The sequence below is a fragment of the Heteronotia binoei genome, chromosome 5, assembly GCF_032191835.1.
Source record: "Heteronotia binoei isolate CCM8104 ecotype False Entrance Well chromosome 5, APGP_CSIRO_Hbin_v1, whole genome shotgun sequence".
Lineage (NCBI taxonomy): Eukaryota > Metazoa > Chordata > Lepidosauria > Squamata > Gekkonidae > Heteronotia > Heteronotia binoei.
The window spans coordinates 14,943,962-14,971,065 of record NC_083227.1 but is presented as its reverse complement, the minus strand read 5'-3'; the positions used below and the strand labels follow the sequence as shown (position 1 = coordinate 14,971,065).

Genomic DNA, 27,104 nt, shown 5'->3' with positions numbered 1-27,104 from the left:
CAGCAGCTTAATAGAATCCATAGAGGATGACCTCGATTCACACCGTCCCAGTAATGGCCCTTACATCTCATTTCCTGGGCTCACTGGAGCAAAAAGCTTTTACGCCGCAAAGTTTTCAACCTGTTGTGAAGTGTTACATCATCTTGCTTTGGTTCTGATGTCTACCTAATTTGTTTGCAATCTGAACTTCAGAGGGATCCCTTGAGCTTTGACAAGACGGTGAATAAATCACCAGCATTTTCATAATTATTAGGGAAAGAATCTGCTACGTCCCGGACTCTCTTTGGGATTGCCCGCAGGTGCAGAGACGGAGACAACATGTTTGTGAGAACTCACCGATGTGGCTTCATCGTGTGACTTGGGTCACAGATGGGGCAGGTGATTTTGGCCTAACTTTCAATGAAGAATGACATGATCTTGCTGACATGTGAAATGAGTGCAATGGTGCGATAGTTTGAACATTCTTTGGCATTACTCTTCTTTGGGATTGGAATATAAACTGATCTTTTCCAGTCCTGTGGCTACCGTTGTGTTTTCCAAATTTGTTGACATAATGTGTGCATCACTTTAACAGCATCATCTTTTAGGACTTTGAATAGCTCAACTGGGATACTGTCATCTTCATGCTTTGTTGTTTGTAATGCTTTCTAAGGCGCATTTGACTTCACACTCCAGGATGTCTGGCTCAAGGTCAGCAATTTCACTGTCATGGTTGTCCAGGACATTGAGAACCTTCTTCTATAATTCTTCTGTGTATTCTTGCCACCTCTTCCTGATCTCTTCTGCTTCTGTTAGGTCCCTACCACCTTTATCATGGCCATCTTTGCATGAAACGTTCCCTCGATTTCTCCAATTTTCTTGAAGAGATCTCTTGTCCTTCCTATTCTATTATTTTCCTCTATTGCTTTGTATTGTTCCTTCAGGAAGACCTCCTTATCTCTCCTTGCTGTTCTCTGGAAATCTGCATTTCAGTTGGGTGAATTTTTCCTTTTCACCTTTGCCTTTCGCTTTCCTTCTTTCCTCAGCTATTTGTAAAGCCTTATCAGACAGCCACTTTGCTTTCTTGCATGTCTTTTTCTTTGGGATGGTACTGATTGCTGCCTTTGGGATGGTGCCAACTGCTGCCACGAACCTCTGTCCATAGTTCTTCAGGCACTTTGTCTATCAACCTATTCTTCACCTCCACTGTTTATTCATAAGGGATGTGATCAAGGTCAAACCTGAATGGCCTAATGGCTTCCCCAGTTTTCTTCAGTTTAAGCCTGAATTTTGCAATGAGTAGCTCATGATCTGAGCTGCAGTCAGCTCCAGGTCTTGTTTTTGCTGACTGTAAGGAGCTTCTCCATCTTTGACTGCAGAATATATAATCAATCTGATTTCTATGTTGCCCATCAGGTGATGTCCATGTGTAGAGTCACCTTTTAGGTTGTTGGAAGAGGGTGTTCGCTATGACCAGTTTGTTCTCTTGACAAAACTCTACTAGCCTTTGCCCGGCTTCATTTTGTTCTCCAAGGCCAAACTTGACAGTTGTTCTGGTTACCTTTTGACTTCCTACTTTGGCATTCCAGTCCCCTATGATGAGGAGGACATCTTTTTTTTGGTGTTAATTCTAGAAGGTGCTGTAGATCTTCACAGAACTGGTCCACATCAGCCTCTTCTGCATCAGTGGTTGGGGAAACCACTTGGATTACTGTGATATTGAATGGTTTGCCTTGGATACGGACCGAGGTCATTCTGTCATTTTTGAGACTGTATCCCATTACTGCCTTCTTCACTCTCTTGTTAACTGTAAAGGCCACACCATTTCTTCTACGGGACTCTTGGCCACAATAATAGATGTAGTGTTGCTCTGAGTTAAATTCACCCATTCCCGTCCATTTTAGTTCACTGATTCCCAAGATGTTGATGTTCAGTCTTGCCATCTCTTGTTTGACTACATCCAGCTTACCTTGATTCATAGATCTTACAGTCCATGTTCCAATGCAGTATTGTTCTTTACAACATTGGACTGTTCTTTCACCATCAGACACATCCACAGCTGAGCGTCCTTTCAGCTTTGGCCCAACCGCTTCACTCTTTCTGTGGTTACTTGGACTTGCCCTCCGCTCTTCCCCAGTAGCATATTGGGCACCTTCTGACCTGAAGGGCTCGTCTTTCAGCGCCATATCTTTTAGCCTTTTGTTACTGTCCATGTGGTTTTCTTGGCAAAGATATTTATTTATTTATTTATTTATTTATTTATTTCGATTTATATCCCGCCCTACCCCACCGAAGCGGGCTCAGGGTGGCTCACAACATAAAAATTCTAACAATAAAATTAAGAATTAAAATACATTAATAATTTACGCAATAAAATAAATGCAATTCATCAGTGTGCTATCCCACAGTCTTCCTTAAAATATTCAGATGCCGGTCAGTTGTATGCCAACCGGAAGAGGACTGTCTTACAGGCCCTGCGGAACTGCCCAAGGTTCCGCAGGGCCCTCACCTCTTCCGGCAGCTGGTTCCACCAGCAAGGGGCTGTGATCGAAAAAACCCTGTCCCTAGTTGACTTCAGACGGGCCTCCTTTGGCCCGGGGATTGTAAGGAGATTTTGAGAACCCGATCTCAGTACTCTCTGGGGAACATATGGGGAGAGACGGTCCCTAAGGTAGGCAGGTCCTAGGCCATATAGGGCTTTAAAGGTAATAACCAGCACCTTGTACCGAACTCGGTATATTATTGGCAGCCAGTGCAGTCCCCGAAGCCCTGAATGTGCTCCCATCTAGGATACTGGAGTGGTTTGCCATTTCCTTCTCCAGTGGATCACATTTTGTCTGGGTTCTCAGCTGTGGGTGGTCCTGCATGGCGCAGCCCACAGCCTCATTGAGCCACGCAAGCCCTCTCGCCACGGCAAGGCAGCAATCCATGAGAGGGTAATATAAAGTAGTATAAACAGTATATTACATTATTATACTGGAAGACTTCAAGTACCCTCACATTGACTGGGTAAACATGTGCTTGAGTTATGCTACAGAAGCAAGGTTCTTAGACATCATAAATGACTGCAGGTCACAGAGCTAACACTGGAACAGAGAGCTGACACTGGAACAGCTGGTCACAGAGCTAACCAGAGTGGTAGTGATTCCCAACGCCATGCTGGGAATTATTAGGGAGGGAATGGAAAACAAATCAGCCAGTATCATAATGCCCCTGTATAAATCGATGGTGCGGTCTCATTTGGAGTACTGTGTGCAGTTCTGGTCGCCGCACCTCAAAAAAGGTATTATAGCATTGGAGAAAGTCCAAAAAAGCAACTAGAATGATTAAAGGGCTGGAACACTTTCCCTAGGAAGAAAGGTTGAAACGCTTGGGACTCTTTAGCTTGGAGAAACGTCGACTGCGGGGTGACATGATAGAGGTTTACAAGATAATGCATGGGATGGAGAAAGTAGAGAAAGAAGTACTTTTCTCCCTTTCTCACAAGACAAGAACTCGTGGGCATTCGATGAAATTGCTGAGCAGACAGGTTAAAACAGATAAAAGGAAGTACTTCTTCACCCAAAGGGTGATTAACATGTGGAATTCACTGCCACAGGAGGTAGTGGCGGCCACAAGCATAGCCACCTTCAACAGGGGTTTAGATAAAAATATGGAGCAGAGGTCCATCAGTGGCTATTAGCCACAGTGTGTGTGTATATATATAAATCTCTGAGCTTTTATATCCCAGACAGAAGTATAGCAGAGGTACGGCAGAGAAGGAACTTGGGATGAGGTACAATGCACATTGTAATCTGCTTTGATGAGAGCAGAGAAGAAATGCTTAGGGGCATCAAATTAGCAACTGTCATAGGATAAGAATCCTAAATCCATATTTAGCCCCAGGGGTCCATTGTTCTAAACTTGTGAATGCACTTCAGTTCAGCCATCTTGCACTGAAATCTCCCCTTGAAGCTTCTCTCTTGGAGGACTTCCACTCTTAGGTCAGCAATGGAATGACCAAGAAGATTAAAATGTTCCCCTGAGCTTTTTGAGGTCTGTGTGTCTCTTATGTTGGATTTATGTCTAGGGACTGAGCTATTTATCCAGTGTAGAGAGTGGAAGGGCACTGTAGTCCTTCAATGGCATACATAACACTGGTAGATGAACAAGTGAATAAACCTGACATAATCTGGCTGGTGTTGTTAGTCTTGTGATTGTGTTGTCAGTCTGGGGACACAGTTGACATCTTGATTTGCTACAGGTCCTGGTCTCAGATTCTTTGTCCATTTTAGGAGGTATGTTGTGGTGGGTTGTTGAAGGTTAGGAGGCTGTGCGTTGTTGTGGGTTTAAAGTTGTTTAAAGCTAGAAGGCTCATTGGGAAGAAAAGGTTTTCTTCCTCATTCCTGTGAGAGCTGAGTATCCTTGAATAGCATAGGTTCTAGGCCATTAATGATGCGTTGAACTAATTTGAGTGGAGAGGGGTATGTGACGACTAGCGTTGTTCTATTCTTGTTTTGTTTGGGCCTATCTTGTAGCAGGTTATCCCTTGGTATCATTTTGGCTTTGTTGACCTGTTGTTCATCAAGTTGGTACCTGAATTCCAAAAAAACATCTATTGTAGATCCTGCAGGTGAGCATCTCTGTTTAAAGGACACGTAACTAGTGCAGAGCTTGGCTCTAGGCCATGGATCATTTGGTGTGTAGTATATTGAGAGAAGTGTAGATATGTTGACAATCTTTAGGTTTTGGGCTTAAGATGGTTTTTATGTTTCCGTTGTGTATTTGTACAATGGGGTCTAGAAAATGTGGACTATTGCACCCTTCTTAAATCTTCGTTCGCGAAGCCAAGCTGAGAGAGAGAAAAGCACCCAATGAGAACAAAGAGAATACTGAGAAAAGGAGACGTGAAAAACAGCAGTTGAAAAATGACAGTTGGGGAGTTAGTAGCAGAGAGAAGCTAACAGCTTGAGGGCTGAGGTGAAAAGGGCTTTTCTGTCTGGGAGGAACTGTGTAGAAGAGCTGCTTGGAACAGACTGAAAATTGTAAATCCATAGATATAGGACTTCTGTTCGAAAGTTCAGTGAAAGTGAAATATTGTTTTTTAAACTTTACTTTCCTCAATGATTCTGTTCTTATACATAAAAGCTGTCTTGTTTGATTAACCCTGTGGGCTGCATGTCTACAGGGAAGAAGTGTATGCATGTTCACACACACACAATTTAACAGGGGTGGCTATGGCTCTTTTATACATATTGTGTGGCTCTCAAAGCCCCCCCTGGCTGGCTTGGAGAAGGTACGTCTCTTTAAATCACTTCTCCATGCCAAGCCAGCCAGCAGCTTGGAGAATGCATTTAAAATTAAAGTTGCTTTATTTCCACTTCTCCCTCCGCCATCTGTCTGTCTGCCTGTATACCCTGTAACCAATACTCCCTCAAAGCTGTGGAGTCTTGTGAGCAAAAATTCTGTGTGAACTACCAGGATTAAAGTTGTGAACGACTGCATAAATTTGGTTGCTCTGGGACCATTTTTCCTGGGCCAAAACAAAAATGTGTGAGCTGGAGGCTAAAAAATTGTGAGCTAGCTCACACCAACTCAGCTTAGAGGGAACGTGGCCTGTAATCTAAAGAGGGGTTGTAGGTACTCTGTGGCTGCAGTCACACACACGAAATAATGTACTTCCAAGGCACTTTCCAACTGAATTTTGTAGTGTGAAATGGCAAAATCCACTTTCAAACCGTTTTTGAAGTGGACAGAAACTGCATTATTTAGTGTGTGTGACAACACTCTGTGAGTGGACAAGGGGCATCTCAGTACTTCTTGTGTGGAGTCATAGTCAGGTTGGTGTGGGAGTAGCTGAAGGCCTCATGAATTGTCCCCAGTGCTTTTTTTCTCACATATCCAAGATGAAAATATCATCAATAAATCTCAGCTATAAGAGAGGTGTTAACAGATGGGTGCTCAGAAAGCACTGCTGCAGGACAGCCACTAAAATGTTGCTATATTGTGGTGCCATGCAAGTGTACACGGCTGTGCCATTCCTCTGAAGGAATAAATTACCTTGAAATCTGAAGTAGCTGCAGATGAGGACCAACTGACACGGCTTGGTAGCAAAAGTGTAGTGTCTTTAGAGCTAACTATTCAGAGATGGTATTTTTAATAGCTCATAGTCCATCTTCGTGGAGGATGAAGGTATATATATGTAACCCAGGCACTGGAACTAAGGGCAAATTCAAGGCTTAAGGCCTCCTTCTTAAATCCCCCTTTCCACTCACACATCTTGGTTTAAGCAAAGTAACTATTTATTACAACAGGGAAAATACAGTTTTGCACACAGGGTATGGTGCTCCCCACCCTCAAAACTACTTTCCCTTCCCAAACCAGAGAGGTTGAAGTTCATGTCTCGTGTCCATGTAGATCTATATTATCACAAATATAGAGAGAGGCAGTTTGGTGTACTGGTTAAGAGCAGAGGACTCTAATCTGGAGAACTGGGTTTGATTTCCCACTTCTCCACATGCAGCTGCTGGGTGACCTTGAGTCAGTCATAGTTCTGTCAGGCCCAGCTACCTCACAGGTTGTCTGTTGTAGGGAGAAGGAAGGAAAGGAGATCGTAAGCCACTCTTGAGACTCCGAGTGAAGGGCAGGGCGAAAATCCAATCTCCTCCTCTTCCTCCTTCTTCATGTGTAGGTAATTCTCCATAATCCTTTTTAGTTCTTTTCGATACTCCTGACTGATGGTCTGAGGATAGCTGTAGAAAGTCAGAATGAAGATCCCTGAGTCCTTCTGACTGGGATATAAGGACTCCCCAATTCAACTCGTATCTACAAAAGGAGGTTGGAGTCTTGAAAGCTTTATATCTTGAAAATCTTGTTGGTCTTTATGATGCTACTGGATTCAATCTAGTTGCTTTGACTGTGAATGCCCTGGGCTGTCATTATCACAAATCACTCTTCCCTTCACATACATACATATCTATGTATATGCAGGGCTTTTTTTTGTAGTAGCAGGAACTCCTTTGCATATTAGGCCACATCCCTGTTATGTAGCCAATCCTTCAAAAGCTTATAGGGCTTGTCTTACAGGGCTTACTGTAAGCTCTTGGAGGATTGGCTACATCAAGGATGTGTGGCCTAATATGAAAAGGAGTTCCTGCTACAAAAAAGCCCTGTGTATGTATGTATACACACATATGTATGTATACACACATACATATACACAGGGCTTTTTTGTAGCAGGAACTCCGTATGCCTCGTGGGGCAGAGTGGTAAAGCTACAGTACTGAGTTTGATCCCGGTGGAAGCTAGGTTCAGGTAGCTGGCTCAAGGTTGACTCAGCCTTCCATCGTTCTGAGGTTGGTAAAATGAGTACCCAGCTTGCTGGCGGGAAAGTGTAGATGACTGGGGAAGGCAATTGCAAACCGCCTTGTAAAAAGTCTGCCATGAAAACATCGTGATGCGATGTCACCCCAGAGTCAGAGATGACTGGTGCTTGCACAGGGGACTACCTTTACCTTTTTTATTTTATATACACACACACACAAATACATAAAAAGATATTTATAACGTATCAATATTTTTCCTATCTTATCCATTTCATCTACTATGGAATAAGATATTTCTCTCACTAAGTTCAAAGTTCAAATTTTTTTATTACAGTCAACAACCAGCTCACTCAATCAATTCACATAAAGCATCAGAATACGAGACATAAACAGAATATAATTAATGTCATTAGGGCCATTATAAAGTTTTCATGCTACCATTTGTTATATTTTTTAAATAAATAGTCACAACTAGAACCTATACAATTTTATGTTAAATCTATAATATCTATCATGCAGTATTATTTCATTTCATTTTATTCGATTTCTATCCCGCCCTCCCCACCGAGGCGGCTATTATTATTATATATTATTGTATACTGAGCTACCAAGCTATAAATTCAATTACGGAGAGCTTTAATCAGTTATATTTTAGTATTTTACCACAAAAAGTTTGACTACAAGGATGTTAGAATTATCTTTAAAAATTTTCCAGTTGTTTTCAAATTTACCTTTTAATTTTTGGTTAATAGAATTTGCCATTTTTGCCATAACTGCATATTCTTGCATCTCATCGATCCAGTTCTCCAGAGTTGGGCAACGTACAGTTATCCACTTAGCTGCAAGTATTACTCTTGCTGCGGTTAACATATATCTGAGCAGTCCATGCATTGTTTTTTCCACACTCACCAGTGCAATCCCTAATAGCATTATCTCTGGTGCATTTAAAGATTTTTTATTTTATTTTCTGCATGTATTTCTGTCCAGTATTTTTTGTTGCTCTTTGCAGGACTACCACACATGGTAAAAGGTACCATATGTCTAATTACACTTCCAGCATAGTCCTTTGTAGTTTTTGTCCATCTTCTCAATGTCTTTGAGCATCATGTACCACTGAAAGGGAGGTTTATCTTTAAGTGCTTGGCTTGCTGTGAATTTTATGTCCTTTGTCAAGAGTGCCTCTTGCCATTATTTTATTTGGAATGCAATGTATGACTTTATGACTTCATGTAACTTCTGGGCCCTGCTTTGCCTGCTTGGTTATTATCACTCTCTTTAGGTCTACTTCGTTATGTCTATACCTTACAAAGTAGCCACTTCAACCCTGAGAACAGGAACGTTTTTTCTCCAAGCTGCCTGGTGTTATGTCTCCTGGAGATTGTTCAATTTCATTTCTGCATTGCTCAGGGGGCTTGGAATGTTGGTGGGGGGGTTGGTTAGACCTGTTATTGGTAGATTCGGGTGCTTTGCATGTTGAATGTATAATAGATGGACCCCAACCTATACCTGAGGGGGCTGAGGCTTAAAGTCCCAGTTTCAGCAAGAGCCATCTTGCATCTGTTTCAATAAACTACCTTTATTCATCAAATCAAGTAGTGCTCATTGAGGAAAACTGTGCAGAACTTGACACTGTCCATAGTTTTTCCCATTGTTGAAATGGAATCTCTTTTCCAACGTTTTGCGACCATATAACCATACATGTCTTGACTTGTCTTGCTGCTGAATAAAATTGTAGCAGGAGCTTGTAAATGTGTCCTAACCTTGGCTATTTTGTTCAATATTATTGTTTCAAATTCAGTCAGGTTTCTTAGTGTGTTTCCTTCCTGATGTTTAAATTCTTTTTTCCACAATCTGAGCAATTAAAAGTTTCTCATCTTGACGATGGCCACTTTGACTAAGTCTCTTTCAACTTCAGAGCATTCAAAAAGTTTCTCCCCTATGTGGGTTGCTGAAGATGGCCACTGTTTCTGAATGTCTTTCCACTCCTCTGAGCATTCAAAAGGTTTCTCTCCTGTGTGCATTCTCTGATGCCGTTGAACACTGCCATTCTCAGTGAATTTCTTTCCACACTCAAAGCATTCAAAAAGTTTCTTCCCTGTGTGGGTTCTTTGATGCCGCTGAAGATGGCCACTGTCAGTAAATGTCTTTCCACACTCTGAGCATTCAAAAGGTTTCTCCCCTATGTGGGTTTTCTGATGTACTTGAAGATGGCCACTTTGACTATGTCTCTTTCCACTTCAAAGCATTCAAAAAGTTTCTCCCCTGTGTGGGTTCTCTGATGTCACTGAAGATGGCCACTGTTTCTGAATGTCTTTCCACTCCTCTGAGCATTCAGAAGGTTTCTCTCCTGTGTGCATTCTCTGATGTCGTTGAACACTGCCACTCTCAGTGAATTTCTTTCCACACTCTGAGCATTCAAAAAGTTTCTTCCCTGTGTGGGTTCTTTGATGCCGCTGAAGATGGCCACTCTCAGTAAATGTCTTTCCACACTCTGAGCAGTCAAAAGGTTTCTCCCCTGTGTGGGTTCTCTGATGCACTTGAAGATGGCCACTTTGACTAAATCTCTTTCCACACTCAGAGCATTCAAAAGGTTTCTCCCCTGTGTGGGTTCTCTGATGCCGCTGAAGACTGCCACTCTTAGTGAATTTCTTTCCACACTCTAAACATTCAAAAGGTTTCTCCCCTGTGTGGGTTCTTTGATGGTATTGAAGACTGCCAATCTCAGTGAATCTCTTTCCACACTCTGAGCAGTAAAAAGGTTTCTCCCCTGTGTGGGCTCTCTGATGCCACTGCAGACTGCCACTCCCACTGAATCTCTTTCCACATTCTGAGCACTCAAAAGGTTTCTCCCCTGTGTGGATTCTTTGATGCACTTGAAGATGGCTGCTCTGACTAAATCTCTTCCCACATTTGGAGCATTCAAAAGGTTTCTCCCCTGTGTGAGTTCTTTGATGACGCTGAAGATGCCCACTCTCAGTGAATTTTTTTCCACACTCTGCACATTCAAAAGGTTTCTCCCCTGTGTGGGTTCTTTGATGCACTTGAAGATGGCCACTTTGACTAAATCTCTTTCCACACTCAGAGCATTCAAAAAGTTTCTCCCCTGTGTGGATTCTCTGATGCCGCTGAAGACTGCCACTGTCAGTGAATTTCTTTCCACATTCTGAGCATTCAAATGGTTTCTCCCCCGTATGGATTCTCTGATGAAGCTGAAGATGGCCACTCAATATGAATCTCTTTCCACACTCTGAACATTCAAAACGTTTCTCTCCTGTGTGAGTTCTCTGATAAACTTGAAGATTGCCACTCTTACTGAATCTCTTTCCACTCTCTGAACATTCAAAATATTTCTCCTCTGTGTGTGTTCTTTGATGCACTTGAAGATGGCTGCTCTGACTAAATCTTTTCCCACATTTGGAGCATTCAAAAGGCTTCTCCCCTGTGTGGGTTCTTTGATGCCGCTGAAGACTGCTACTAACAGTGAATTTCTTTCCACACTCTGAGCATGCAAAAGGTTTCTCCCCTGTGTGGGTTCTTTGATGGTACTGAAGACTGCTACTCTCAGTGAATCTCTTTCCACACTCTGAGCAGTAGAAAGGTTTCTCCCCTGTGTGGGTTCTTTGATGCCGCTGAAGACTGCCACTCTCAGTGAATCTCTTTCCACACTCTGAGCAGTAGAAAGGTTTCTCCCCTGTGTGGGTTCTCTGGTGCTGTTGAAGGTGGCCACTGTTACTGAATGCCTTTCCACATTCTGAGCATTCAAAAGGTTTCTCACCTGTGTGAGTTTTCTGATGCCGCTGAAGATGGCCAATGTTACTGAATGTCTTTCCACATTCAGAGCAATCAAAAGGTTTCTCCCCTGTATGGATTCTCTGATGCACTTGAAGATGGCCACTTTGACTAAATGTCTTTCCACACTCAGAGCATTCGAAAGGTTTCTCCCCTGTGTGTGTTCTCTGATGCCGCAGAAGACGGCTTCTGTTACAAAATGTCTTTCCACACTCTGAGCAGTCAAAAGGCTTCTCCTCTGCGTGGGTTCTTTGATGCCGCTGAAGACTGCAATTCCTACTGAATGGTTTTCCACACTCTGAACAATCAAAAGGTTTCTCCCCTGTGTGAGTTCTTTGATGTACTTGAAGATGGCCACTTTGACTAAATCTCCTTCCACACTCAGAGCATTCAAAAGGTTTCTCCCCTGTGTGAGTTCTTTGATGCAGTTGAAGATGGCTTCTCCGACTAAATCTCTTACCACACTCAGAGCATTCAAAAGGTTTCTCCCCTGTGTGGGTTATCTGATGGCGCTGAAGATGGCCATTGTAACTGAATGTCTTTCCACACTCTGAACAGTCATAAGGTTTTTCCCCTGTGTGGGTTCTTTGATGCACCTGAAGATGGCTGCTTTGATTAAATCTCTTTCCACATTTGGAGCATTTGAAAGGTTTTTCCCCTGTGTGCGTTCTTTGATGCACTTGAAGACTGCCACTGCTACTGAAGGCCTTTCCACACTCTGAGCATTCAAACCATTTCCCCCCTATGTGGGTTCTTGGAAAATGGCCACTCTCACTGAATCTCTTTCTACACTCTGCCTGGGTTTTCTGGTGCCACTGAAGATCCCTACTGCTACTGAATCTCTTTCTGCACCCTGAGCATGCAAAAGGTTTTGCACCTCCGTGTGTTTTTTGGTGCATAAGGAGTTCTGATCTATTTCTGAAGTAGTTTCCGCACTGAATAGATTTGCTTGCTTTCATTATCCTGTGCTTTGGAAAATGCACATTGTGCTGTCTTCCATTGTGTTTCTCAACCATAGCACTGCTTTTTTTTATCTTAAATCGCCCTTGATTACCAATATTTTCTTCCAAGTCTTCTTTTTTAATTCCATCTGGCATTTCCTCATTAAATTCCTCATACTCCTCATTTCCCTCATCGTCATCTGCTGGAATAAATAGAAAGATCCCATTAGCGCCTGGGAGGGCTGGTGAGATCCACAGGCATTTATGTGACTGCAGTAGGAAAGGATTGATGGCCAATCAACCTTGTCCAGTTTTGCTGATTTTAACTGCCCCTCCCACCTTCCCTCCGAATATCTAGTATTTAAGGATACCTCACCCTAGAAGGAGTTTCTGAACCTCCAGATTTCAGGCTCCCAAAAGGCCTCTCTCCCTCCCTCCCTCCCTTCTTACCAAGTGGGCTGTATGATTGTACCCAGGCCTCATATTGGGCAGGAGCTCACAGGAGTGGAGTTCCAGAACCTCTACATTTTATGATGCTCTTTCTTTCTTACTCCTCACCTCCCGCCAAATACTTGCTTCTGGGCTCCATTGTTCAAACCCCCTGTGAGAATTTTCAGAACTCTAAGATGTGACAAACTTTCTAATACCGCCCCCTCCCAAAAAAAGGGAAAATAACCAAAACATATAAAGCAGACAGATGAAAACCTTCATCATTCCAGTGTGGCCACTTAGGAGAAAGCAATGTTAAAAGTATGATGGGAGTAAGGTTTTATTATGACAATTATAATTCAAGAAGCATTTTAAGGCAGATGATGAGCTGATATAATTTGGGACACCTTCTGAAGATGTCAGATGTGTGTGGCATATGCAAATGAGTAATGCAAATGAGTTGTGCTAATGAGCTCCAAGCACCTTTTTTCTACAAAATGATCCGATTGTATCAAACCAAACATTACTGAGAACCAAATAAGAAATCCTCCATGCCTATTCCTGGCCTGTTCCTTCGACGTATCCTGAAGGGTACTCACTCTCAGCCAGCTCATTTCGGAAGGAAATATGCTCTTGGGATCCTCTTGAAGAACTCCCCAGCCTTTCTTTGGATGTGAGGTCGTTCTTTGTCTCCACCAAAGCCTTTCTTGTGCTTCTGGTTCCTTTTGCAGAGAGAAAGAAAAAACATCAGTCTTATATGGGGAAGGAAAGAAATTCAAGGGTAAAAATTCTTCTGGAGGGATGGAACCATGCTCAAGATCAAAGCCCACAATCTCAACTAGTCTAAAAGGAAGGGGGTCAAGGGTCCTTGCCGTTTTGCTATTTCTCTATGTTGGATTAATTAAGGATGGGGGAGGGTGCGCCATGCCTGCTTTGTCACACTCATAAGCTTTGCCCTTCGCTTTGTAACACGCATAAGCAGGGGTGGAATTCTAGCAAGAGCTTCTTTGCACATTAGGCCACACACCCCTGAAGTAGCCAATCCTCCAAGAGCTTACAAAAAAGAGCCTTGTAAGCTCTTGGAGGATTGGCTACATCAGGGGTGTGTGGCCTAATAGGCAAAGTAGCTCCTGCAAGAATTCTAGAAGATGAAGAAGAAGAAGATATTGGATTTATATCCCGCCCTCCACTCCGAAGAGTCTCAGAGCGGCTCACAATCTCCTCTACCTTCCTCCCCCACAACAGACACCCTGTGAGGTGGGTGGGGCTGGAGAGGGCTCTCACAGCAGCTGCCCTTTCAAGGACAACCTCTGCCATAGCTATGGCTGACCCAAGGCCATTCCAGCAGGTGCAAGTGGAGGAGTGGGGAATCAAACCCGGTTCTCCCAGATAAGAGTCCGCACACTTAACCACTACACCAAACCAGCTACCCCTGCTCATAAGCATTCATTTATACCCTGCAAAAGGGAGTGAATCTTGGATTTCCAAGGCCATTTTATCTCCTTGCAGACAGCTCAGCTGCCAGCTGTCTGGTGTGAAAAAGGTGTTGGTGGGAAATGGTTTGTATTGCTATGCACAGGCTTTTTGCACTGTAATTTTGATGGGCTGCATAGGAGAGCGGTCACCCCACAGGTGAGCCAGTTCTGACACAGTTGTGTATTGCTACTTTTCTGTCTACCAATAAAACTATATTTCTGGTCACACCGGAAGCCTTCTTTAATTGAGGATAGTCCCAGAGCTGACACTGTGAGTTATAGTATCCTGGTTCCATCGAGGGTTAACAAGATTACTAAGTGGCCTGGTCCAACATGCGGGTGTTCACAATTTGAGTCTCCCTGCAGTGAATATTGTTATTTTTTTCAAAGCCAGATTCGGTTAATGGTGAGAACCTGTATCCAGTTGTGTAACCAGGAGGGAAGGGGGATTAGGAGGTTGCTGACAAGTACAACCCACTGAACTGGGTGCTGCTCAGGTACAAAGAGTACTGATCCAGGGAGACCCGGGCTTCAGTATTTTACAGGATCGATTCCAGATCAGAGGCAGATGTTGGTAATCCCATCCAGGGGGAAGGGTGTGTTGTAAAGGCTAGAGAAACAAGGATCTGGCCACTTCCAGAGTCCTTCTAAGGGTCTCATCCCCACCTTGACCTTCTCTGGGATGGTCACAACACTGGCCTCAGCTGCCCCTGGGCAAGTACACACACATGAACAACACAAGAAACTGCCTTCTACTTGGTCCACTGGAGCCAGTATCATCTACTCAGTTTGGCAGCAGCTCTCCAAGGTCTAAGGCCGGGGTGTCGAACTCATTTGTTATGAGGACCAGATCTTGACCTTGTCAGGCTGGGCCATAGTACCATAAAATGTAATGCCAGGTAGAAGAGATATAAACTTTATGAAGGACACAGGGGAGTGATGGTGGCTCAGTGGTAGAGCATCTGCTTGGTAAGCAGAAGGTCCCAGGTTCAATCCCCGGCATCTCCAAAAAAGGGTCCAGGCAAATAGGTGTGAAAAACCTCAGCTTGAGACCCTGGAGAGCCGCTGCCAGTCTGAGAAGACAATACTGACTTTGATGGACCAAAGGTCTGATTCAGTAGAAGGCAGCTTCATATGTTCATATGTTCACAGGCAAACACACACACACAGAGCCTAATCCACCTCACTGGTAAATAGCAACAGGTTCCGATGTACAGTAAGTGAATAATTAAGTCAAAAATCACTGGAATAACAATAACACTTTTACACAAATAGTGTATAATAATAATAATAATAATAATAATAATAATAATAATACTTTTTATTTATATCCCGCCCTCCCCGCCGAAGCAGGCTCAGGGCAGCTCACAACATATTAGTTCAATACAATACAATAAAATCATATAATTCAATAAATACTACATTATAAAACCATCGTTTAAATCAAGATTCCAATTAAAATTAACATTTATGGTGCTAAATTTCAGGTTTTTAATAAAATTGATGGAGGAATACGACAGCAGCGAATCTATCATTAAATCAGCACTCAGCGAAGGCCATCTTAAAAAGAATGGTCTTGCAGGCCCTGCGGAATTGCTCAAGACTCCGCAGGGCCCGCACTTCGTCCGGAAGTTGATTCCACAGGTATGGAGCTGCGATAGAGAAGGCCCCTTCCCTTGTGTTCTTCAATTTGGCCTCTCTCGGCCCAGGGATGTTCAGCTGGTTCTTCCCCGCTGACCTCAGTGCTCTCTGGGGTTCGTATGGGGAGAGACGGTCCCTCAGGTAGGCAGGCTCTCAACCATATAAGGCTTTAAAGGTAACCATCAGCACTTTGTACCGAACCCGGTATGCAATCGGCAGCCAGAGCAGCCCGCGCAGTCCCAGCTGTCTGTGCTCCCACTTCGGGAGCCCTAACAATAGCCTAGCCGCTGCGTTCTGCACAAGCTGCAGCTTCCGGGTTCGGCACAAAGGCAGCCCCATGTAGAGGGCATTACAGTAATCCAGTCTTGAGGTGACAGTTGCATGATTACTGTTGCTAGGTCCTAGCGCTCAAGAGGGCCAACTGCCTCGCCCGTCTAAGATGAAAAAACGCGGACTTGGCATTGACAATGAAGGCTCCAGTAGAACCCCCAAGCTCTTGACCCGGTGTGCTGCTATCAGTGACACACCGTCAAAAACTGGGAGAGGAATTTCTCCTCCCAGAGCACCACAACCCAAGCGAAGGACCTCCCGTCTTCGTTGGATTCAGCTTCAACCCACTCAGCCTGAGCCAACCTGCCACAGCTTGCAGCTCCAGGTCCAGGTTTTTTGGGATGCAGTCAGGCTGGCCGTCCATTAGTAGATAGAGCTGGGTGTCATCCGCATATTGATGACACCCCAGCCCATACCTCCAGGCAATCTGGGCAAGGGGGCACATGTAGATGTTAAATAACATTGGAGAGACAACTGCTCCCTGCAGCACCCCCACAATCTAGCAAGTGCCTCTGGGACAGCTCTCCCCCAATTGCCACCCTTTGTCCCCGTCCATCAAGGAAGGAGGAAAGCCACTGTAAGGCCAACCCCCTGATCCCTGCGTTGGTGAGCCAATGGGTCAGTAACCAATGGTCGACCGTGTCGAACGCAGCTGACAGGTCTAACAACTTCAGCACCGCCACGCCGCCTCGATCCAGATGCCGCTGGAGATCATCCACCAAGGCGACCAGCACTGTCTCTGTCCCATGGCCTGGGCGGAAGCCAGACTGGTAAGGATCTAAGATGGAAGCGTCATCCAGAAAACCCTGCAACTGTAGCGCTACTGCCCTCTCGATAATTTTACCTAAAAATGGTAAATTTGAGACCGGTCGGTAATGTGCCAATTCGGCTGGGTCTGCTGTTCTCTTTTTCAAGAGAGGGAGGACCATAGACTCTTTCAGAGGTGTTGGAAATCGCCCCTCTGAGAGGGATCTATTTATGATGTCCCGTAAAGGACAAGTAAGCTCCCTCTGGCAAGATTTAATCAGCCAAGAGGGGCATGGGTCCAGATCACAAGTTGTTGGACGTACAGTAGAGAGAATTCCGTCAACTTCCCCCAGGCTAAGTGAGTCAAAGCAATCCAGAACTGAACCAGAAGACAGGCACGGAGCCTCAAGATCCTGTACTGTATCCAATGTGGCGGGAAAGACCTGGCAGAGCGACGTGATTTTATCTGCAAAAAATTTCGCAAAAACCTCACAGCCTATCTCTAATTCTCTCACATTTGGTCTGCCTTGAGGCAGCGTTGTAAGGTTCCTAATTATACTAAATAATTGTGCCGGGCGCGAATTTGCAGACGCAGTCCTTCTTTGCGGCTTTGACTGCCATCTCATAAGACCTCATGAACGTTCTGTAGGATGTTCTCGTCACTTCATCACGAGTATGCCGCCACTGCCTCTCTAGTCGTCTGAGCATATGCAACCTACATTTATCAAAATACATGCATAGCAATAGTCATCATTAGAAACTTGCTAATCACTCATGATACTTAATTCACAAATGCTCATAATGCATGATACAAAAACGTGACTGGAAAAAAAAGTTCTGTTCACACCCCCACACTGTTTGCTGTGTAAAGATAATAAGGTTCACTTCCTCAGAGGCAATTGCCTTCCTACTGTTCTCACTTACGTTCAGCAATTTGGGTGGAGTCCTCAAACTTCCAGCAAAGTTTGTCTCCGAGACAGTAAAGGACGGTTAGCCCGGGATTCCTCATGCTTTCAGTCCTTCGTCAGCCTTTTTCTCTCAATATTTTATCCTGAAGCCTCGGTACAACATTTAACAACTTGGATCAGTGCCGGAAACAGAAAGAGCAATTAACATGCGTTGATCCAAGTTGCTAAATGTTGTACTGAGGCTCCAAAATAAAATATCGAGAGAAAAAGGCTGACAAAGGACTGAAACCATGAGGAATCCTGGACTAACGGTCTGTTACTCTTGGAGGCAAGCTTTGCTGGAAATTCGAGGACTCCACCCAAGTTGCTAAATATAAGTGAGAACAGCAGGAAGACAATTGCCTCTGAGGAAATGAACCTTATTATCTGCTTGTATTTCAGTCCACAATACCTGATCCCCTCGTCTGATGAAGTGTGCTTAAGAGAGCACATGAAAGCTTGCGTTCTAAATAAAACTTGGTTGGTCTTAAAGGTGAACGACTCCTGCTTTGTTCAGCTGCTGCAGACCAACACGGCTGCCCGCTTGGATCTTATTATCTTTACACAGTAGACAGTGTGGGGGAGTGAACAGAACTTTTTTTCCAGTCGCGTTTTTGTATCATATATTATGAGCCTTTGTGAATTAAGTATCGTGAGAGGTTAACAAGTTATTAATGATGACTATTGCTATGAATGTATTTTGATAAATGTAGGTTGCATATACACTATTTGTGTAAAAGTGTTAATTGTTATTCCAGAGATTTTTAACTTAATAATCCACCTCACTGGCTTGTTGAGCCTCATCCAACAGAAGGAAGAGAGGCTTGCTTTGGCAGCTCTGCTGTGAGATTGAGAGGGCCTGGCAAAGCTAGCTCTCCTTCCCCCACCTCCTCCTCAAAGTAGGAGCTTTGCTCTGTAGCTTCTGTGCAGTTCAGCAAGCCTGGCAAAGCACGTTGTGATGCAGAAGGAAGCAAGAGAGGGAGAAAGAAGCAGGCGACAGTGAGTTCCTCCCAGGCCTGATAGGAGCCCTCTGGGGGCCTGATTCGGCCCCCTGGCCGCATGTATGACACCCCTAGTCCAAGGCATGTTCTTTCACATCAGCTCCTACCTGATCCTTTTCACTAGAGATTCTGCCAGAGTTTGAACCTGGGACCTTCTGCATGCCCAGCAGATGCTCTGCCAGTGAGCCACAGTCCCTTCTGAGGTAGCGGGACAGGCCTCAAAACAGTGTCTTGCTATTCAATATTTTGATTCGTGCCTCAACACAATGGCAGGGGTTTACACCTTGGGTAACTCTGAAAGATCCTTACCCAGGTGGGCACTTATTATCATATATGGTGGACCAGCAAGGTTGCTAAAACTCATGGATAAAGGTCCATGAGTTGATACAAAAAATAACAAAACTGCCAATACCATTTTAACCAGAATTATTTTTGTTAAACACGCTTTCAATTAAGAAGGATAAATCGACAAAATATATGATAATTCATATAGTAACAGCTGCAAGAATTATATTTGCGCAATATTGGAAGAGAAAAGAGACTCCGACTATAGATGATCTGATAGTAAAGATACTGGATATAGCAGAAGAAGAAGAAGAAGAAGAAGAAGAAGAAGAAGAAGAAGAAGAAGAAGAAGAAGAAGAAGAAGAAGAAGAAGAAGAAGAAGAAGAAGAAGAAGAAGAAGAAGAAGAAGATGATGAAGATATTGGATTTATATCCTGCCCTCCACTCCGAAGAGTCTCAGAGCGGCTCACAATCTCCTTTACCTTCCTCCCCCACAACAGACACCCTGTGAGGTGGGTGGGGCTGGAGAGGGCTCTCACAACAGCTGCCCTTTCAAGGACAACCCCTGCCAGAGCTATGGCTGACCCAAGGCCATGCTAGCAGGTGCAAGTGGAGGAGTGGGGAATCAAACCCGGTTCTCCCAGATAAGAGTCCACACACTTAACCACTACACCAAACCGGTGTTTGACATACATGCTCAACACTCGAACATGTAAAAAGAAAGTACAGGATTGGTCAAAGTTCTGTGAATGGTTATGTAAGTGTAAATGAGATGGAGAATGTAAATAATATGAAATTTATTTAATGAGAATGGCAGAAGGCTAAGATTGTAGGGCAGAGAAGAAAGGAAAAAGAAAATGAGAACAAATGCACATAAATGGATGACGGAGAGTGAAACCGCTTATCTCACCTTTGTTTTGTTATTTTGTTCCATGTATTTAAGTTTGTACTATAGTTTTGCGGTGCATGTAAATTTAAATAAAATAAAATTATTATGTATATTAAAAAAAAAAAGACCCTTACCCAGAAAGGCCACATTCCCATAGTTCTCCAGCATAACTTCCCTGTACAGATCTCTTTGTGCTGTATCCAGCAGGGCCCACTCTGCCTCCGTGAAAGAGACAAACACCTCCTCAAAGGAAAAGGGACACTGGAGGAAAAAGCAGATTCCCTCATCAGAGATCACCCCAGGCAGAGTTTGGATGCTGGAAGGGAGTTGACTGACAGGGCTTGGGATGGGTAAAGAGTGCAATGCTTGGTATGGGTAAAAGGAATGGTGCTCGAAGGATCTCTTGCCTAGACACCTTGTCGAAACTACAGGAGCAAAAGCCCTCCCTCCCCGCCCCCGGAGAAAGGAGGGTGGGGGGGAAACCTGCTCAAACCCCCTACCTGGACTGGAGGGGCAGCAGCTGCTTCCACACCTCTGAAAAGATGACGGCTCAACAGCGTCTCTTCGCTGCCTGTTCCTGAGACAACAGAGGAAGGAAGAGTGTTTGGTTGCTTGTTGCCTGCTTCACACACTCCCTACCCAGGATTGTGAAGCCTTGCCCTGGGCACACTCAACACATTCTTTAAAACTTTCTAATCAGTTCCGGGAAAGGCAAAAGAGAAGCACCAAAAATTTCCAGCATCGATTGTGTAGGTCTGAGAAAGGTGGGTACCGACCGCCTAACACACTGGCAGATAACCTTTTGAGCCTGCTGGAGGTGATTTCGGGCTGTGCGAAATAACCTTGGTAACAGGTCTGGGGGATTTCAACGTCCATGCTGATGATGCTGCCTAGCATTGCTGGACCAACTTATCAGCAGGACCGCCGCTCCCGATATATTCCCTGAAGAGCTTATGCTAGTCTGAAAAAACATCTGGAAATTCCTGGCCCAAAAGACACCTGCTTAGCCTCAATCACAGCTTTCACACAGCACTCGCTTTGGCCTGGTGGAAGACGCTCCCAAGGTAAACCAGGAGACACAGAATCAAAAGAGTTGGCAAGAAACTCCAGGGTCATCTAGTACAACCCCCTGCGCAATGCAGGAAACTCACAAATACCTCATAGAGTTGGAAGGGACCTCCAGGGTCATCTAGTCCAATCCACTGCACAATGCAGGGAACTCACAAACACCTCCCCCTAAATTCACAGGATCTTCTTCGCTGTCAGATGGCCATCTAGCCTCTGTTTAAAAACCTCCAAGGAAGGAGAGCCCACCACCTCCTGAGGAAGCCTTTTCCACTGAGGAATCGCTCTAACGGTCAGGAAGGGCAACTGCTGTGAAAGCCCTCTCAGCCCCACCCACCTCACAGGATGTCTGTTGTGGGGGGAGAAGATATAGGAGATTGTGAGCCGCTCTGAGTCTCTGATTCCGAGAGAAGGGCGGGGTATAAATCTGCAATTCTTCATCAGCGAAGCAGAATGGGACTAAAAATCCAACATGAATGCCTCTCAGCTCATCAAAGCTTTTCACCAACGCTATCCTGACAAGCCAGAAGACTAAAACCGGGGGGAGGGAGACCTTTGGAGGGGCAGTATGTCAAGAGCGCCTCTTGCCATGATGTATTTTCTGTGACCTGTAGTAACCTCGGGGTGTCTGCCTTGCCTGCTATCTGTCTGCTTCTTACACTTTACCATTCATGAAGTATCTTCTGCCCAATACTAGACATTGTCAAGGTCAACTTATCTAGTTCGCAGAGACTGGTCTGCACCTGCTGGAAGGGGGCTGCTGGGACGGAACTCTGGGGGGAGGGAGTGGTTGCTTTTGGCACCTTCAGCTTTGAAATGCATGATGTTTAAATCCAAGGTACATGTAGAGGAGCTTTGCCCGCCAAAGCCAGTTTCAGCAAGGACCGTCTTGCCTGTCATGTTTTCCCTTCAATAAAATCTCTTGTTGAACCCTGAGTGTGTTGAAGGGAGAAGACCTTGCAGGACTTGATAAATATCAGGGGTGAGTGGCATATGCCAAGGAGTTATGCTAATAAGGGAATCAAAAAGAAAGTTGCAAGTTATGATAATGAGAAAATCAGAGAGAAGAAAGAAAGCAAATAGATGGGGAGAGGGAAGGGGGAAGGAAGGAAGGAATAATGATGAAGGGGGAAACAGAAAGAAGCAAAGAAAACAAATACATAGGGAGAGAGGCAGAGGAAAGAGAGAAAGAAGATGGGAAGGAAGGGAGGAAGGAAGAAAGGAAGGGAGGGAGGAAGGGAAGGAGGAAGGGAGGAAAGGAGGGAGGGCCAGTACTTCCCTGGCCCTGGCTGGCTGGAGAGAAAGCAAGAACACACCCTGGCTGGAGAATTCTCTTGCCAGGTTGCTGAAACCGCCCAGGAATAGAAGCCGGCCCCAGGATCTCTGAGCGGCAGGGAGGTCTCTCCTCACTGTATGCAGACCCTGGCTGGAGGCTTCTGTTGCCGGGCGGCTGAAACTGCCCGGGAACAGAAGCCAACCTCAGGATCTGTGGCTGAAGGCTTCTCTTCCTGGGATCTCCTACGCAGCACCCCCCGCAACCACTGAAAGGTACATGGAGAAGAGGTGGGGGTGGAGGCTGCCGGAGGCTGAGAAGCAGGGCTCCAGCACACTCCTGCTCAATCTGAGCCCTGCTTACAGCACACACCCAGGGCTTTATTGAATTACCAGGTCCCCTTCTTGTATTAATCGGTCTGTTTTTTAGGTTTTAAGTGGAATTACATGGAAATAGTTTTTACTTGTTTTATTGGTCTACTGTCATAACATGCCCTGAGTCCCCTAGAGGGGGAGAGCAGAATGGAAATCCCATTAACAAATAATAAATATATGAATGTTTTAGTTAATGGGAGGAATTGCACTCCAGGAATCTGTCTAATCATCTTGTGGAGGCATTGCCGTTCATGGACACTGAGTGCTGCAAATTAGAAGAAAACAAATAGATAGGGGGAAAGGGAGGGGAGAGAAAGAGAAAGAGGATGGGAAGGAAGGAAAGGAAGGAAGAAAGGAAGGAAGGATGGATTTCTGTTGGATTTATATCCCACCCTCCACTCGAAATCTCAGAGTCTCTGAGACGCTCACAATCTCCTTTCTCTTATTTTTTCACAACAGACAACCTGTGAGGTGGGTGGGGCTGAGAGAGCTCTCACAGAAGGTGCTCTTTCAAGGACAACTCCTACGAGAGCTATGGCTGACCCAAGGCCATTCCAGCATATGGCCTGCAAGCCTGAACTGGCCTGTCTAGAGCTCTTATCTCCCCACAAGATCTAGTGTGAGGGAAGGAAAGCAGAAGGCCTTCCCGCTGCAGCCACCTTTGAAGCAGAAGAAGAATTGTAGATTTATACCCCGCCCTTCTCTCTGAATCACAGACTCACAGCGGCTTACAATCTCCTATGTCTTCTCCCGCCACAAAAGACACCCTGTGAAGTGGGTGGGGATGAGAGAGCTCTCACAGCAGCTGCCCTTTCAAGGACAACCTCTGCCAGAGTTATGACTGACCCAAGGCCATTCCAGGAGCTGCAAGTGGAGGAGTGGGGAATCAAACCTGGTTCTCCCAGATTAGAGTCCCCGCACGTAACCACTACACCAAACTGGCTCTGTGATGTGTGACCTGAACTCTCTACCCATCACATTCATGGCTGCCCAAACTGCATCCAGGCATAATAAACCCTTACCACAGGAAAGGTCATCTTGGGCACGCTCCACAGCCTGCGCCCTGTGACCTTGCTTCAAGGAAGCTGTTTCCACCTCAGGGATTGTATCTTCTCTCTTCACAGATGCTCCCCACATCTGAAATATCAGCAAGGGAGAGGGGTAAGAGATGAAACGGAAAAGAGGCCAAGGATTGGATCCTGCACCACTCCCAAACTTTGCACCCATCCATCAGCGGACCTAGTAAGTTATCTGGAGGGATCACAAATTCTTTAGTAGAAGAGACTGCTGAAGGAGACCACTAAATCTCCTATGTGGAGGATTTAAAAAGGTAAAAAAGTAGTCGTTCCCAAGCAAGCACCAGTTGTTACCAACTCTGGGGTGATGTCACATCACAATATTTTCGCGGCAGACTTTATATGGGGTGATCTGCCATTGTCTTCCCCAGTCATCTACATTTTACCCCCAGCAAGCTGGGTACTCCTTTTACTGACTTCAGAAGGATGGAAAGTTGAGTCAACCTTGAGCTGGCTACCGGAACCCAGCTTCCACTGGGATTGAACTCAGATCATGAGCAGAGCTTAGACTGCAACACTGCAGCTTACCACTCTGCGCCATGGGGCTCATATTTGGATGATTAACACTTGCGTTGTTAATTTGGATGATTAGGAAAAGGAAAGGAAAGGTCCCCAGTCGTTTCTGACTCTGGGGTGATGTTGCTTTCACAACGTTTTCACGGCAGACTTTTTACGGGGTGGTTTGCCATTGCCTTCCCCAGTCTTACACTTTCCCCCCAGCAAGCTGGCTACTCATTTTACCAACCTTGGAAGGATGGAAGGCTGAGTCAACCTCGGGCCGGCTACCTGAACCAGCTTTCGCTGGGATCGAACTCAGGTCGTGAGCAGAGAGTTCAGACCTCAGTACTGCAGCTTTACCACTCTGCGCCACGGGGCCGCTTTTGGATGATTAACACTTGGACAAATACCTGGCAGGGAAACATTAGGCTAAGACCTGGTGCATGAGGGCCGAGAGGGGGTTAGATGAAAATATGGAGCAGAGGTCCATCAGTGGCTATTAGCCACAGTGTGTGTGAATATATATATATATATATATGTATGTATATATATATATATATATATATATATATATATATATATATATATATATATATATATATATATATATGTATGTATATATATATATATATATATGTATGTATATATATATATATATATATGTATGTATATATATATATATATATATATATATATATATATATATATATATATATATATATAAAAATTGGCCACTGTGTGACACAGAGTGTTGGACTGGATGGGCCAGTGGCCTGATCCAACATGGCTCCTCTTATGTGACACAGAGTGTTGGACTGGATGGGCCATTGGCCTGATCCAACATGGCTTCTCTTATATTCTTATGTTCTTATCATTGCTTGAATCGGACATATTGGAGGAAGTCCCCTCACCTGTTCTGCCTGCCTCTTCTCCTCTGCCTGACTCAGGAGGAAACCTTCAGCCAGGGCCACCGCCTGGGAACTGGTCTCCGGCCCACATCCTCTGACCCAGCACTGCATTTCCTGGGGCAGGATGGCCAGGAACTGCTCCAGGATCACCAGGTCCAGGATCTGCTTCTTGGAGTTCTTCTCCGGCATCAGCCAGTGGTTGCAATGGCCATGGAGCCAGCTGCAAACCTCTCGGGGCCCATCGGCCTCATGGTAGCGGAACAGCCGGAATTGTTGGCAATGTCCATCTGAGATCATGGTGTCCTTAGCCAGGAACCCTGGAACAGCTCTTTCCGAGAATTCAACACCACTTCCAGGTTGGATGGGACGGGGGCTTTTCCTTGCTTTCTTGGCCCATTCCAGGTGCTTCTGGTCCTGCTCTTCCATCTTAGGTCATTTTCCTTTCAGAGTGCCATTTGTACGGTGTGGCTCCCCGTGGCATCCTCTCTTAAGATTTCTTAATGCATTTTTGCTGTAACAATAAAGTACTATAATGATTTTCAGGGCTCAGGGCGGCTTACATTCAAGGTCATAAAAACCGATATTAATATAAACCGAGCATAAAAATAAAAATACATCATAAATAAAACATATATAATATGCAGATTATGAAACATAATAATAAAGAAAACTTTAAAAAAATAAAACATATAAAACATGTTGTAAGACAATGTCAGGTGCTATTTCGATCAAGTAACAGAGTATATCGATGTTTCGGTTGGGAGTAAGCAGTGAAGTGGCTAAGTTTTCAGATGACACTAAATTGTTCAGGGTGGTGAGAACCAGAGAGGATTGTGAGGCACTCCAAAGGGATCTGTCGAGGCTGGGCAAGTGGGCGTCAATGTGGCAAATGAGTTTCAACGTGGCCAAGTGCAAAGTAATACACATTGGGGCCAAAAATCCTAGCTATAAATACAAGTTGATGGGGTGTGAACTGGCAGAGACTGACCAAGAGAGAGATCTTGGGGTCATAGTAGATAACTCACTGAAAATGTCAAGACAGTGTGGGATTGCAATAAAAAAAGGCCTACGCCATGCTGGGAATTATTAGGAAGGGAATTGAAAACAAATCAGCCAGCATCATAATGCCCTTGTATAAATCGATGGTGTGGTCTCATTTGGAATACTGTGTACAATTCTGGTCACCACACCTCAAAAAAGATATTACAGCATTGGAAAAAGCACAGAAAAGGGCAACTAGAATTATTAAAGGGTTGGAACACTTTCCTTATGAAGAAAGGTTAAAACACTTGGGGCTCTTTAGCTTGGAGAAACGTCGACTGCAGGGTGACATGATAGAGGTTTACAAGATTATGCATGGGACAGAGAAGGTAGAGAAAGAAGTACTTTTCTCCCTTTCTCACAATACAAGAACTCATGGACACTCAATGAAATCGCTGAGCAGTCGGGTTAGAACTGATAAAATGAAGTACTTCTTCACCCAAAGGGAGTTCACTGCCACAGGAGGTAGTGGCGGCTACAAGCATAGCCAGCTTCAAGAGGGGATTGGATAAACATATGGAGCAGAGGTCCACCAGTGTCTATTAGCCACAGTGTACTGTAAGAACTCTCTGTCTGGGGCAGTGATGCTCTGTATTCTTGGTGCTTGGGAGGAGCAACAGTGGGAGGGCTTCTAGTGCCCTGACCCCACTGGTGGACCTCCTGATGGCACTTGGGGTTTTCTGGCCACTGTGTGACACAGAGTGTTGGACTGGATGGGCCATTGGCCTGATCCCACATGGCTTCTCTTATGTTCTTCTGTGACACAGAGTGTTGGACTGGATGGACCATTGGCCTGATCCAACATGGCTTCTCTTATGTTATGATACTGGCTGTCCTATTAAAAGAAAAGTCCCAGGGCCACAATAGAGTATTCGAGGTGGGCCAGTTGCTGCCTGTTTGGGCCAGATGGTATAATATCTGTTGTCATAGATTTCAGTTCAAAAATGCCTGGCGGAAAAGCGCCGCTTTGCAGGCACTGTGGAACTGTGTGAGCTCTCACAGGGCCCCAACCTCTTCCAGAAGCTCGTTCCAGCAGTAAGGAGCCGCAACCTCTGGTCGTCTTGAGCCTGGCCTCTTAGATGCTGGGGATCGAGAGCAGGTTCTGAGACCCT

At 44.8% G+C, this 27,104-nt stretch overlaps 2 protein-coding genes and 1 pseudogene across 2 annotated transcripts in view; 1 reads left to right on the top strand and 2 right to left on the bottom strand.

The window, feature by feature from the left end:
• Positions 1 to 12,496, bottom strand: part of LOC132570955 (zinc finger protein 585A-like) — a 28,913-nt gene extending 16,417 nt beyond the window's left edge. The window contains exons 1-4 of the mRNA XM_060237590.1: positions 12,464 to 12,496; positions 12,316 to 12,367; positions 11,358 to 11,790; positions 9,582 to 11,273 (exon numbers count right to left, since the gene is read on the bottom strand). Coding sequence (XP_060093573.1) covers positions 9,582 to 11,273; positions 11,358 to 11,790; positions 12,316 to 12,367; positions 12,464 to 12,496 — 2,210 coding nt within the window. The remainder of the gene's footprint in view (positions 1 to 9,581; positions 11,274 to 11,357; positions 11,791 to 12,315; positions 12,368 to 12,463) is intronic.
• LOC132571738 (oocyte zinc finger protein XlCOF6-like) overlaps positions 1 to 27,104 on the top strand; it is a 317,052-nt pseudogene that overhangs the window by 226,628 nt on the left and 63,320 nt on the right.
• LOC132571055 (oocyte zinc finger protein XlCOF6-like) overlaps positions 1 to 27,104 on the bottom strand; it is a 74,435-nt gene that overhangs the window by 44,765 nt on the left and 2,566 nt on the right. Inside the window, exons 2-5 of the mRNA XM_060237692.1 lie at positions 24,955 to 25,462; positions 23,492 to 23,606; positions 20,258 to 20,334; positions 19,892 to 20,018 (exon numbers count right to left, since the gene is read on the bottom strand). Coding sequence (XP_060093675.1) covers positions 19,892 to 20,018; positions 20,258 to 20,334; positions 23,492 to 23,606; positions 24,955 to 25,377 — 742 coding nt within the window. The 5' untranslated portion in view covers positions 25,378 to 25,462. The remainder of the gene's footprint in view (positions 1 to 19,891; positions 20,019 to 20,257; positions 20,335 to 23,491; positions 23,607 to 24,954; positions 25,463 to 27,104) is intronic.